This window comes from Coturnix japonica, chromosome 27 (assembly GCF_001577835.2).
Source record: "Coturnix japonica isolate 7356 chromosome 27, Coturnix japonica 2.1, whole genome shotgun sequence".
NCBI classification, from domain to species: domain Eukaryota; kingdom Metazoa; phylum Chordata; class Aves; order Galliformes; family Phasianidae; genus Coturnix; species Coturnix japonica.
In genome coordinates, this window is record NC_029542.1 from 4,408,046 (window position 1) to 4,422,989 (window position 14,944).

General features: G+C 55.4%; 1 protein-coding gene across 2 annotated transcripts in view; it reads right to left on the minus strand.

The window, feature by feature from the left end:
* The window catches only part of ZNF385C (zinc finger protein 385C), a 48,996-nt gene that overhangs the window by 26,932 nt on the left and 7,120 nt on the right, over positions 1–14,944 (minus strand). The window contains exons 1-2 of one of the 2 annotated variants that reach the window (XM_015885645.2): positions 9,663–9,749; positions 7,288–7,536 (exon numbers count right to left, since the gene is read on the minus strand). In XM_015885645.2, the coding sequence (XP_015741131.1) occupies positions 7,288–7,536; positions 9,663–9,666 (253 nt within the window). In that variant the 5' untranslated portion in view covers positions 9,667–9,749. Of the gene's footprint in view, positions 1–7,287; positions 7,537–9,662; positions 9,750–14,944 lie in introns of those variants that run through there. The other variant, XM_015885644.2, reaches the window with a different exon arrangement.

The window sequence follows — 14,944 nt, forward strand, 5'->3', positions numbered from 1 at the left end:
GAGCAGAGCAGGAGCATAAACAGCAAAACACTCCAACTCCGAGGTGCTGCTGCCCCAGTGGGCGCTTCTGGGGCAGGTTCTGATGTTTTGGTGCTGCAGCATCACACCGGGCACAGGGTATTGCTTTCAGGGTCATTAGCAGCAGTAAGTTTAGCCAGGCACTCGCTAATCTGGAATTGACAGCTGGGTCCGGAGCACCCGCTGCCAACTCCCAGCAGGCTATTTAAACCTGATATTAATTTGTTTAATGTCAGCAGCAGTTTGGCATTACTGCCAGCGAGCATTAGGCAGAGGGAACATGGAGGTGTAAAGACCACGAGGACGGGGCTGACACCCGATGGGGGGGAGCTCGGGGTCACCTGCTGAGCGGTGCCCGGTGCCCTGCAGCCCAGCCCCGGAGTTCTGCCCGGTGATGTGACCAACACTCTGCTCGGTGCTGAGCTCAGCCCAGCACACAGGGAGGACTGGGACAGAATTACCGTAGCAAGAAATGAAGGGGTGGGAGAGAAATGCAGCGTGGGCCGGCGCGGTGCTTTATGGCTGAGCCTCTGCAGCCAGCTGGAGGAGATGCTAATTGCAGGTACTGATTACAGACCACTGCTATTAACGCCCCCTGCCCTCCCCTGCCCAGCTGCAGCTGGTGGCTGAAATTCCCCCACACGCAGCCGTGGGTCCGGCCTGCATAGTTTGCTATATTTGTATGGGGCAGTGACACGCGTCCTCCCACCGGGTCCCCAACCTGCTCTGCCCAGTGCTGGAACCCAGCAGAGCACAGTGTGGAGCTGCTCCTTCCCCAACAAGCAGCCGCTGTGGGATGGGGGTGCCTGGGGCTCCACAGTGGTTGCAGAAGACCAAATAGCATCAGTGCCCTGAATAAAGGCAGTACCAACAGGCATTGCTGTGCCAGGTGCTGCACCTTCTGGCACAGATTGTTGGCCAAATTCTAGGCCCCAGTTGCAGAGCATGAGGAGGAAGGAGTGGAGATGGAAGTGAGGGTTTCTTTGCAAAGATGTGGGGCTGCCTACATCACTGCACCTGCTGTAACCCCCACAGCATCCTCCCCTCCCAGTGGCCGTTTGTAGGGTGAGGGGAATTCTCCTGGCTCCAAGAATCTGGAACAAAGGTGCTCCTCCACTGCTCTCCAGTTTGGGCAGTGGTGGCCCTGGTGGCACAGCTGTCAGCAGGCTCTGGGTGAGGACAGGCTCCTGGAACTGGTATAAAGGGGTTATGCTGAACCCTATTGCACTCAGCATCACTGCCCGCTGCACAAGCAGGACCAGAAGTTTGCAGTCTCCCAAAGCAGCCCAGCAACACCAACCCCATCCAGCAAAGAGCTTCTAAATAAATCAGAAAGGAGACAGAGGGATAAAGCACCAGCAGGAAGCTTCCCCCAGGACTGACGGGGCTTCCTGGCCGGCTTTGTTCTCGAGGATTTAGGGTATAATTTGGGGGTGAAAGACGCCAGATAGGATCAGCAGCGATACACCTGGAGGACCCGTATCGTTTTTCCTTCTGCTCTGTAATTTGAGTGCAGCCATAAGTGGAGCGGCTCAGGCGTGCAGTGAGCGGCGGTGGGTACAGGAGGGCAGCGCTGACCTTCCTGCTCCAGCCCCGGGGGGAGATCACAGATTTGGAGGGCTGAGTTCCCCCGGAGGGTTCCACACAAAGAGGAGGGGGTTTGCTGCCGGTCAGAACCATAGAGGTTGTTTTTAAAGCCGGGATCCCTTGATCCTTTAATGAAATAAGTCATTAATTTAGGTTTTTAAATGAATTCTTCCTGGGGATTTGTGCGTGCACTCATCCAAACAAAGGGCAAAGTGGTGCCACTTTCTGCAGTGGAGCCATGGCCAGGATCAGTGTGGGACCTCCACCGCAGTGCTGATACTATCCCCATAGAGCGTCTCCTTGTGCTGCCCGTGCCCACAGCACACACCTGGGCTGAGCTGTTCTCTGCTGCTTTCATCTGCACCGTGTCAGGAACAGACGACAACATCACCCTTCCATTAATCCCAGCTCCCAGGAGAAGTCTCAGAGATGGAAACACTCCATTCATGCTCTTCTTGTTGCAGTACAAGGCATTAAATCATTATTTTCCTCCCCATTTTAGTAAGGATCCACCTCAAAAAAAAAAAAGAAAAAAAAAGAAAGAGGTGCTCTCAAAATGTTCTCCCTGTACCCATAGGACTGTACCAGCTCCCATCAGCACTGCAGGAGGCAGAGCAGTGGCTCCCCATGTCCTCTGCCATCAAACTGGGCCCCACACAGCGCCACCCAAACAGGGGGCAGAGATGGGCGCCCACACAGAGCTGTGGGTTTGGTCCTCTCTGCCCTGAGCCCTGAGTTAATTCTCTCCTTTCAAAGTGAGATGCCTAATTACAGAGGTATCCAGGACAGGGCTGCAAATAGGTGGAGAAACAGATGACCTAAAACTATTTAATTGCTTGGAGCAGGCACGGAAATTACACCTGAAGGATTTCAGAGACTGTGTCATATTTTCCCTTTGATTTAGGAGGAGAGGGACCCTCCCCCCACCCGCTGCAGACTGGGACTGTCCCTGCAGGAGCAGCTCCTGAGCAGCACAGCCCCAAGCAGAGCTAAATGAGCACTTGGCCCAAATCCCCCCTGCCTTCAGGCCTCCAGCCTTGCCAAGACTCATGGTGATGCTCTGGGTGCAAGTCTTACAACTGAGAGCAAGGTGGGGAGAACAAGGTGGGGGCAGCAAAAAGGAAGGAGACCTCAGTGCAGCACAACAAGCATTGTTCAGTGGCAGCCCTGCTCTGAGCAGAGGTGCTGCACAGGGATGCACCCATCGGGCTGTGCTCAGGTGCTCTAATTACCCCCGAGGCTGTCAGTGTTAATTATGACACACTCCGGCCCCAAGCAAACATCAGAGCTAACAGTGCCCCAAAACACCCGCAGTGCTCAGCGGGGCAGTGAGTCCATGGCAGCCCCAGAACCACAGCACAGACCTCGAGTAGCAGCTGACCCTGTGCCTTGTGCCCAGCCCTGTGGGGCTGCAGTGAGCGGGGCAGTGTGGCAGTGCCCTGCTGTGCTTTGGGCTGCTGCAGTTCCCTCTGATTGCCCCAATCCTGATTTCTCCCCCTGCACACGCAGCATCTCACAGGAAGGAGAGATGACCCCGGGAAAGTGACACAGAGCGTGACGAGGGGAGATCATCTCTTCATAGAAAATGGTCTATTGCTTACGACTTACTGTCTGGGAACATAAACCAGCTCGAGCAGCCGGCCCTAAATCACACTGACAGCTTCACGCTACCCACAAGTCTGTGCTCGCACAGATCCTGCTCCGTCCTACCCACCTCTCCCCAGCATTGCTCTTGGTTTCATCACAGCTGTGTGTGCCCTTCACTCCTGCAGAGCAATGCACAGAGCAATGCAGTGCCCACAGTGCTCCCATACATCAGCTGTGCTGTGGGCTCACTGCAGCCATTGCTGTTCTCCACCCAGAATAAACCCCACGATTCCCTCTTGCAGGTCTGCTGAGCTCCATGGGAAACCAAATTGCTCCATGGCTGCTTGTTCCCACTGCACCTGATCCAACCTCTCATTAAGCTCATGTGTGACACATCCCCGAGATAAGGGGCCATAAAACACTTTTGTCGCAACTCAATAGCAAACAAAATGGAGGAAAATTACAGCAAAATCCAATATGAAGAACAGTGAACTCCCACAGTATGATGCTGAGGGGAGAAGCTGAGGGCAGTGAGTGGGGCTGTGTGTGTTTGCCTTCACTGCGTTCACAGGAGCTCAAGTTGTGAGCTCTGTTTGTGTTGTGCCACCAATGGGCACAGTGCAGCCACAGCCAAACGTCAGAGACCCTTCCATGTGCTGGGGGGCCCTGAGGGAAGGTTGCATGGAGTGAAGAAATACATAAGATATATACATAAGCATATTGTATATACGTGTATATATATGTACACACATGGAGGCTTGGGAGAAGCAGGAGTGCCCTTCCCGTTGCCCAGCAGAGGCGGAGCAGAGCCTGCCGTGCCCTGATATCTGCAGCTAATCCCATCAGCTGACGTTACCATCACGGACGCACTGGGCCATGCCAGGCAGCGCGCTGCGAGCACATCTCAGGGGCCAGCTGTACCCTTTGCTCTCCCTGCCAAATCTCTCCTAAAAGACCCCAAAGGAAAAGGCAGCGAAGCACCGCGGGAACTCATGGGGAGGACAGAGGAACCAACTATCCCCCTCTGCTTTGGGATGTAGAGCAGCAGCCACTGCCCCCAGTCAGAGCACGTCAGGGCCCTGCTTTCCAGATGGAGATGAGGAGGGCTCTCTGAACCCAGCTACCAGCAGGATTATCCCAGCCCAGCAAAAAGCACAGCTCTGAGCCAGCCCTATCCGCTCAGTGCAAAAGCCGCAGGGAACCTTCATTCGCTGGCTCCCAACATCTTGCTTCACACCAGAACTGACACCAGACAAACCAACTTCACCCATCCAGCACTGCCCTCACCCCACCCAGGGCTCCTCCCCACGGTGCAGCACTATGTCAGTACTGGTTCACCCAGCTCAGCTCTGTGATCTGGAGTCACTGCCCGGGGTCTTCCTGCTCTCGGTGCGTAGGCAGCACATTGAGCCTGCACGACCCCAAACCCAGCACCACACTGTGCAGCATCACCAACCTGCCACCCCAGCCCCCTCGGCTGACCCCAACCTCCCCATGTCCCCCCAGCGGCTGTTCCCTCTGCTGCAGAGCTGGAACGATGCTGAAGCTGTCACAGCGATTTCTCTGCGCATCTCAAACCCTTCTGCTCTGCAAACACACGCGGACAGACATGGCAGCAGCTAATTGAGGAAACCTGAATTCTTTTGCTTTGTAAGGAAAAGTTATTTTGGTGCTGCGCTGCTGAGACAGGTAGAAAGGCACCCAAGGGAGCTGCAAGGAGAGCCCTGGAGTGAAGGTTTGGGGCTTTGGGGCACACAGTGGCATTCAGTGTCAGCAGCCACAGCCAGACCCTGGGCTGGCCCAGCCCTGCACAGAAGCACATTGTGCAGCCTGAAGATGCTTGGGTGGGGAGATGCATCTCTATGCAGCACCAACATTGACAGGGTCTGCTCCTTTTGGGTAGCAGTGACAGCAAACAGAGCTAATTCGGACTCCTCTGACAGTCCCAGGCAGTAATTAAAGCACTCGTGACCCACTTGGGTTTGAGTTGGCATCTGCAACATGAAAGCATCCTTCATCTGTGGGCATCCAACACCCAATTGCTGCCTGCTCAGCAGTTCAACACGAGACAACAGAACAGCAATGCGCTCTGTTGGAAAATGCCCAGTGAACAATAATTTGTTTTTAAGTCGGGGGTCTTTCTGGCATAGAGCAAATAAATTGCAATAACACTGATTACTGCATCTGTCTGCCAGCCACGCTCCTCCCCAGCTCTGCTCCACGCTCTGTGAGTGATTACAGCCTTTGCAGGAAGAGCTGCTCAGTGCCGGGGGGAGCAGCGCATCTCACAGCGCCACTGAGTGCTGCCTTTGATGTAGCTGCGGATGTCAGCACGAGACGGAGATTCCAGCTCAGAGGAATATTCTGTCTTTGTCTAACTCAATTATATCACTTAATGCAGCGCCTTTAATCACCGGCCCCTCCCCCCGAGCTGCTCCAGCTCCGGCACATCAGCCTGCCCTCTGCTCAGTGTGTGCCGGGACACTGCAGGGACATTGCAGGGCAGGATGGCACCAGACATGCTGACAGGCAACGAGGGGATCTGAGCATCACATCAGTTCGGTCCCAGCCCCAGTCTGTCATTCGCAGCCACACGCTCTCACAGGCTCTGGGAGGTTGGGAGAGGTTGCCAATGACAAAGCTGGAAGTGACATTTCTAAACAGCAGCGTGGAGGAGAAGGTCAGCTCCAGATGAGCGGGCTGCAGCACAGAGCCCTGCTGGGGACAGCAGTGGGATGGGACGGAGCAAGGAGCAGATGCTGCTGCGATCCCCCTGCACGAGCGAGTGGCAGCCCTGCATGAGCACTTGGGGCTTCACCTGGCATGCCAAGGGCAGCACGCAGTGGGATTCCTTGGCTCGGCAGGAACGTGCCAATGGCATCCACCCACCGAGCCGTAACCGGGCCCAGGGCACAGCCTGGAAGCTGCAGGCTGGAATTTATGAGCTCCGCTCCCATTAACATAGCAGGCAATATTTCCATCTGTCAGTTAATGATGATAAACAGAGCAGCTCCTTTGCATATCCCGGGCCTTGCTCAAACAAAACCACCACCGGGGAGCACAGGATTTGGCACACAGATGACAGCTGCCATGCTAGGAATTTATGGCTCCAGCCTGCACAGTCTTTAGCAAGAGCAGGAACAAGAATCTCTGTGGGCTCCTCCCCGGGGTCTGCACCACATCCAGACCCTCACCCACAGCCATGCCCAGCACTGCACTGCACTGTGCATCCTTCTGGCCCATCTGTGAGCCAGCCACGAGTGACACATTTTACCCCAGAGCCCACTGCTTGCTGGTTTGTGTTTGCAAAAGCTTTGTATGTTTATTTGCCAACAGCTTAAATGTTATTAAACAAACACTGTCTGGCAGCAAAATAGGACTGGTGACTTCTTATTGCTCTTCAGAACAACATCTCCTAGAGGGGCAACACAACATGAGCAACAGAACCACAGCAGGGAGCAACCATGAGATGTGGTGTTACAGGAGATCAGCACTCCCATCCTCTCAGCACAGCCTCACTCCAGGTAAAGGCACCAGTCAGCCACTGAAGTGCCCCTTTGGTTTGCTGTTTAACACACCCAAACCCTCAGATGCAGTCAACCCTTATTGCAGGGTGACATTTATTGGCACATTTTACTGCTTTCAACAAGAAAAAAACCTGCAGCAATCAGCTGTGGAGAGAGCAGGTCAGGTGAATGCCAGCAGATGGCAATGAGTCCTTGCAAACTCCCATCCTATATGCAAGGTGCACCAGGCCTGGTGGCACAGCACTGCTCATCCCTGTGCCACTGCAGGGTCTGGGGACAGTCACAGAACAGCCCCTCCTTGTGCACAGGAACAACCCCACAGAAATAATGACAAATATCATCCAACAAAACCATGCTCCTGGGATGCGCCCAGCAGCAGCCAGCACGATGGTCAGCACACATCCATCCTACAGAGCCAAACAAAGCCAACAAGGACAGCAGTGACGATGGGGTCAGAAAGTCCCCACAGCTCAGAGATGGCAGCAAGAGGCACCAAGGACACAACGCAGCATCCCCAAGCTGCACCCATAGAGCAGCCAGCCCTGGGCAGCACCAGCCCAGCTCCTACCTTGGGCTGCCGGCATCTTGCCCTTGTTGAGCTGCTTGAGGCGCTTCTGGTGGGACTTGCCGTTGTAGTGGATCTGCGCCTGCGCGGCTGAGTTCAGCTGGATGTTGCAGACCTCGCAGAGTGTGAACGACTGGTGCTTCTTCTCCCTCTTCATGCGCTGCTCAGGAGGGCCGGGCGGGCAGCTGGTCACCTCCACCAGCTGCAAACTGTTCTCAGGGCTGTGGGATGGGCTCAGGGGTCGCTTCATGCCTGTGGGGAGGAAGGACAGACCCACCATCAGGACAGATGGACCAGGATGGACCAGGTGAGGTGGAGAAACACAGCCCACATCTGCTAAAACCTCTCTTGTTTGCTGCCAGACAGTGCTGTAGATGGACCAAAGGCAGAGCTGGATGAAACCAGCTCAATACAGACAACAAACTCAGCTGGGGGGGCTGCGTGCTGTCCCACAGCCCACCCTCCCTGCAGGCACTGTTCCCTCAAGCACTTTCTTGCCCACATCAAATAGGTGCCTGTCCCAAGTGAACAGCATCTACACGCATCAGCAGCTCGAGCCCTGCGCAGGGACGGCACAGGGAGGAGCTTCTCGTGGAGCCGGGGGTCACTGGGGACAGCCCTCGGCTGCGCCCTACAGATGCGCCGTCCCCGCTGCCTGGGCTCCAAGAGAAGACCTTGAGGTGGGAACCGCTGGGGCACCCAGAGCTGAGCCCTGGGGACATGAAGGTCACCCGAGCCCTGGGATCCCGTTACCGCAGGGAGCCGGCAGCTGCCCATGCCGAGCACACGCAGGCACGCAGCCCCGGCGCCGACACCCGGGGGCCACCTGCAGGGACAGGGGTGCGGGGGGCGACGAGACGAGCCCCAAAGTCACATTGCGCAGTGATGTGCGGTATGACGGCAGACGCGGCGGACTCGCGTGGCGCACGGACCGGGCCGCAGAGCCGTGCAGCTTCAACCCGCAGCCTCACGATGGCGCGGCCGCTCTGCTCTTCTTTTCACCTCTGGTGCGGTCGAAAGTGATGGAAAACGAGCGAGGTGAGGGAGGCAACACGCAGCTGGACGGGTCCGTTCCTCTGCCCGTCCCGTGGCGGTGCGTGGCTGCACCGTCCTTCCTCCCCTCCTCGGGGACAGAGCCTGGAAACAACCCCAAACTCGGACCCTCCGGTCACCTCGGGTTGCAGCGCTCAGGACCGGGCTGGCAGCGCGCTCCAGCTGTGCTAGATCCACCCGAATTATGCCATGATTGGCCAAAAGTGCCGCCAATAAGATCCTCAAACTGCTGCCTCACCAGCTACAAACTCTAAGCTGAGCATAAAAGGAACTTGACATTAAAAATAAGTAAATCTACTTCTTGGCGGAAGAACCTGGGCACTCCAGGTTCTCTCTCAAGATCTTGGGATTTTTCCTGAAGCTCAATTTTGGCTCCAAAAGAAAAGGAGAGAAAACACACATCCCTTGTGCTTGAAATGGGTGAAATCACACTGTGCAGCCAGTAAAGGCTCAAGGAGGAAGGAATACACAAACAACAGAAGTTGCATTTACAGAACAAACAAAAAACCCTGATGTTTTTAAATGGAGCCTCCAGGACTGGGAGCTCCATCCACCCAAAGGCCCTTATGGATGGATCTGCCCCAAAACACACACAGGTGACAGCACCAGGATGGGACCTGGGGGCACAGAGGGACACACAGCAGCAGAGGTTCCCGGGCACACTCGGAGCGCTCCCTCTGAGGGTATTTTTAATGCAACTACATCCAGGGATGGAGGGCTATAATTGGAACATTATGCGGACAAAGTATCCCCGAAAGCCCCTTCATCTTATAAAAAGGAACTGCTGTTGCTTTGATTAGACTGAGGCTCCTGGGCCGGCTCCCATTGCAGTGTTTAAAAGGTCCGTCCTAATCGCATAAAGCACCCGTCTCATTCACTTAATTTCTCCTGTGCCTTCAGGGCTTGTTCTGCTTCTCAGGTATCAGGACCGTAAATTTGGCCTTTCGTGGCTCAGACAACCACGTGCGTGTGCAGGGGAGCTGCGTCCCTATGACTGATAGCAGACACATTTATGCACTCCAGCCTTTAAGTGAGGAGCTGACAAGAGATATTTGGTCCTTCACCTCAATTCTGATGTTGATGACCTGAGGACAGCTCTAACCACACTGCCCCAGGGTGTCACACAGCCTGGCCAGAGCTCCACATGGCTGCAGCCCAAGAACCCACTCAGGTTTGTACCTGGGGCTTTTGGCCCCCTGCAGCCTCCAGGCACCCACTGCCAGGTGCTACAATTTGAAAGATGAACATGGCAGAAAGGCAATCCAGAAATGAAATAGCAAAAGGGACTAATGCAAATGGGACTCTGTAAAGAGAAAAGTACTCACCCATCTCTGAAAATCTAGGCTCACAAGGAAGGAATCTACAACCAAGACCCTCCCACAGCGGCAGTCAGCCCTTTAATGGGGTCTAAGAGAGGAACAGCCAGGTTCCACCCCTTCTGGTTCACACCACTGAATTGCCTTCACCTGTGCTCCCAGGGCTGACCGGGTCCTTTCCCCAGGTGATCACTCAGTGGTTCAGGCCGTGACTCAACAGTTCCCATACACCAGGATCCTTCCTGCATCCCACAGTTGTTCTGTGGGGCCTGAGCACAACTGACACCACAGGCACAGCCACAACCTCAGCAAAACCACATCTGCTATGGAGCTGAGCAGCACCCGAGGTCGGTCCCACCCAGCAGTGCTGGATGAGAGCAGCAGAGAATCTCACCCTAAAGCTTGGGTGAATTTGCTAGGAGTAAGAAAACAAAAATCTGATTTGAGTTCCCATGATTTCATAACCTTGAATCCGCTTTATCTGTGCTCGAGGGCATATAATACTGAATAAAAGCAACAGAAATAGAACAATTAGCATGAAAGTCACCCTAACAGCTGTCACTGAACCCCCCCTGCAAACAACAACCTTGTTTGCAATTGCCCTGCTCAGTTTTGCAAAGATCTGAGGGAAAACCAGGAAACACCACAGCCCTTTACCCAGCAAAGAGTCACAGCATCATGTTTGTGCTCATCTCTTTCAGTGCCCGACTTGGTGGCGCTCAGCTCACACCCGGAGCCCACTCGTGCCACAGCCCCGTGCTCTGGGGGTGTCCCATGCTCAGCACAAAGCAATGTGCTGCCCACCCCACGCCAGCCCTTACCTGGCTGAAGCCTCAGCCCGGCCCCACACGGCTGCTTGCAGTCTGCCTGCTCCGTGAGCACGACCGCCCCGGCGCTGCCCGCTGCGCTCCCAACGCTTGGCTCAGGTTCCAAGGAACGTTTTGTGTGCGGTTCGATCGCCACTAAATCAGCCCTCATCAGCAGCTCAATCCTGTGTGAGCACCGGCAGCTCAGTGCCTGCTCTCAGCAAGTTCCTCACGGCCCTGGGCGTCACGCGGGACAGCAGGTGCCAACTGGCAGGGGGCTGTCACTGGGGGAGTTACCTTGAGCCAACAGCGGGGCGAGTGCACCTGACATCAGCTCTATTTGTGAATGAGGAGACGGGGAAGTTTCCTGGGCTGTCTCGAAGGTCAGACCTTGACAATGACCCCAGCAGCTTCATCGGGAGGTGCCAGGCTCAGGCCGAGGGGGGGCAGCTGGCCATGCCCTGCCCACGGGAGGGCAGAGTACAGCAGAGCTGCCAGCACAGAGATGCCCAGACAGCCCAGGATGTGGGCTGAGCAGACGGGGTCCGAGCACAGAGAGCCCTCACCATGCCCACATCATACTCAGTATTTCATAACATGGCATAAAACCACCCCCCCACCCTCCCCACACACCCAGCATATGTTCTGCTAATGCCGGGGCGAGGCACGTTTTGGGATCAGCACATAAACCATCGCTCGTCAAAGCAAGGATTACTCTGAGCTTGGGGCCGGCTGCTGGCACAGGGCACATGAGGAATCCTACACCCATCAGAGCCCCCCCCACCACCACCCAGCTGCCTCCCACCGTCAGACAGCCCTCACAGCCCCCAGTCCCATTCCCACGCTCTGAAGGGCAGTGGGACATCCCAGCTCCTGTCCTCTCATTTACACGTTGGCATCATTAACGCGGCACATTCCCTGAGTCAGCACGTTGCAGCCCTGCTCCTGAGGACACAGCCAGAGCCCAACGATAGGGACGTGGGCAGGAAACACACCGCCATCCCACAGCAGCCCACAGGACATGCCCACCTGCCCTGGGAAGCAAACAAGGAGCGCTGCTTTCCTACCCCAGGGTCACGCAGTCTGTGCTTAGTATCTCCATTAAGTTGATTCATCGCCTTCACCAGGGACAGCAGTGGGGCAAAGGATCCCAGAAGTGCCCCCCACCCCCTCCCAGCAGTGGGGATAAAAGCAGAAGGTGGCACCCGCACAGACCTGACCTCATGTCCCAGGGGGTTTAGCTGTAACTGTTCACACTGCGTAAGAGAGCAGCAGGAGAGGAAAGATTGAAGAGAGCCATTCATCATCCCACCCGGCTGCCGCCCTCCCAGCTGAGGAATTTCTGGCACGGGACTTTGAGGATCGTGAAATCCTTTGGGGTTTCTTCAGGGCAGAGCTGTGGATGCTGCACCCATGGGAGCTGAGGGTCTGCTCCTCCCCATGTGGCAGCACAGAGCTTTGGTACCCGGCCCCATGCCAGCAGCGTGGTGCCACACCTGGTGCCATGGGGGGCATCTACATGACAAGTCATGTCCTCCACAAAAGTGCACACTTAAAGCCCGGGCTCTCAGTGCACACATGAACACTGTGCTGGGGCTGCTGTCAGAGGTCCCTCTGCAGTCCTTGCTATGTTTCCACCCCAAGTTCCCAGGCCTTTATTTAGCAGCTGACTCAGCCCTGGCAGTGGGGCACGGCGGGAGCAGGGCAGCCGGGCAGGACTCTGGGATGGCTGCAATGCTGGCAGGGCAGCGATGCAGGTTGCTGCAGCAGAGGGAGGGCACGAAGCTGCCCAGGAGCAGCTGTGAGCAGCGGTGCAGGCACAGGTTGGTACAGGGCAGGGATATACAGCACTATGCCAGGACAGCAGCACAGCTGCCCTCCATCCTCTTCCTGCTGCTGGAGAGGAGCTGTGCTGGCAGACAGCTCTGCTGCTGTGCTGCTCCCTCTATTTTAAGAGCGGGGAGCGCAACCCGATGCAGCCGCCGTAGGGCTGGGCTGAGCTGCTCCTCACTGCTCTCCTGGTCACTGCCAGTTTACTGTGTTATTTTACCCAAATCCTCCCAAATTAAATCCAGGCGCTGCCTGTGCAACACGGTGACATCCCCACCGGACAGCGGGCACACTGGGGGCTCCAGCTGCACTCAGTGCCGTGCGCCCACTGCTGCCATCCCACAGCCCCCCCTCACCTCCAGATCGCCCCAAACTCACCCGAATTGTACAGTGTGGAACACCCACTCAGCTCTCACAGGCTGCAGGTTGGAGGAGGATGCAGTTCACCATTTTGCAGGACTTAGAGTCAGATTATCGCATTAAACTTTCAAAGTCTCGGCTCAGGAAGGGCACCAGCTCACACAGCACGCTCAGCGAAGCCAAACCCAAACTGCTACAGCTGCCTTTTGTGCCACAACCTCGGGAAGCAAAGCTCAGGGGCCTTGAATTGCAGCGAGCACAGCGACCCACAGGCTCTGTGTGCCCTTCTGCCTCATTTGGGTCACGAGATTTGCAGCACAGTTTGGTTTTTAGGTGTTTGCGTACAGCTGCAAACACGGGAGAGCTCCAATTTAAGTCAGAGCTCTTAGAGGCTACTGTAATACAATCTAAATTAATTATTTCATAGTGCTAAGCAAGTGACATTTGAAATCCAGACATTGCAGCGGTATCAAATAAAGATATTTGCAATGTGATCTGCCTAAATCCGCGCTGCTCTGAATCAGCGCATCAAAGCAAATGCTTTATTAGAGGAAAAGTCACCACGGGACTCAGCCCGAGAGCAAGGCCGGCCCTGCTGAGCCCCCACTGCAGAGTGTGGCTTTTACAGCAATATCCGCTGCTTCTGCCTCCTGATTGCAGACCCTTCATGGCCCTGGTTGTGTATTCCACCACCAGGACTGCATCACAACACACAGATCCCTACAGAAGGAGGGATTCTCAGGATTGCACACAGAAGAGCTTAAACTCATGCGGGAGCTGCAAAGACCATCACAAAAGCCAAAGCAAACTGAGAAATCCATGAAGGCCTTTCCACTGCAAGCACACACCCCATGGAGGAGCCCACCAGGAACCCGAAATGCTGCAGGGGAAGGACAGGCAGATGAAGCCCGGTTGGGTTCTGAGCCAAGCACAGCACGGAGGGCTGCCCCACTGCTGACACTCCATGGCACCGCCTGGTGATGGCTCTGAAGCTCCCGACTGCTGGGAGGAACTTGAAGAAGCCTCCCTGGATGACAACTGAAAGGAACCCCAAAGTTATTGGGCTTTATTTAGAATTTAGAGTGGGAGGAAGGAAAATGGGACGACCCATGATTTTTTAATGCCTGCAGTTGGCAGTTCCATATTTAATGTGACAGCATCCCTTTAAGACAAACACGTTCATACACAGGAAAGAAAACAAATTGGAGGAGCAGTTTGCTTTCAAGCCCGCCCAATGTCTCCCTGCACAAACACTCTCCTGCAGCCACGGTGGAGCCACGTGGCCGGCGCTGGGCAGCGGGTCAGTGAGGGTCTGAGGACAAGAAACCCATCTGCTAATCCTGGCAGTGGTAATTTATCCCAGAGACGGCACAAAGAGAGAGAGTGGAAGAAATAATTCATTGTGTGCGAGATGGAGAGGAGACGCGTTGTCATGTTATCCTGCTGACAGCCCAACACAAACAGGGATGCTCGTTACAGAGCCTGAACCCGATGTGATCAAAAGAGCTGCTTTATTTGGGGTAGGAAGAAAGAAACTGAAAGAGAGAGAAAGGCAAAGGAGCGCGGAATCAAAGTCTCACCGCTGCCTGTGGAAGAAACTTATGAGAAATGTCTTCTGTGCAGCAATTAGAACCAGGCTCTGTGTGCAGGAGGGACCTGAGGGCTCACTGCTGCATCCCTGGGGGCACCAGCCCCACGCAGGAGCTGATTTCAGGTGCTCAGACAGACCCCCACATACCCCATAGCTGCCATTTGCTGGGGATGGTTCAGCAGGAGCCAGGTGTGGGAGCTCAGCACCAGGGCTGTGTCTGCTGAAAGAGAAAGGGCAGAAATGGGCTGCAGGAGCCACAGAGTCTCCTTTGGTTGCCTCCAAAAATAGCACCAGGGGCTCCTGCAGCCGTGGTCGTCCCTGCTGTGCTCTGAGGACCACAGGACCCCATCTCAGAGCTGGGAGCATCCTTCGAGGTAGCAGAGGTTGTGGTGTCAGGATGATGTGTTCAATTACATGGAGAAATCCCTGCTCTGAGAGGGCTGAGGAAGCATGCTGGCTGGCAGCGCTGGTGGCAGCTCCAGTATTTGTTTGGGCAGCACCATTAACGCTATTTAATGAGCTCTAGTGGTTCAGATTTCCTGTCTGAAAGGAATCTGTAAATGGATTCATGAAAAGTTGCTCATCTTCCCCCACAGCAAACACGGGGCTGCGGGCAGATGGCACAGGGTGTGCCACGGGGCGCAATGGGGTGCAGGACTGTAATGCAGCAGCATCACACAGCACAGAAGTAGCATCTCACACAG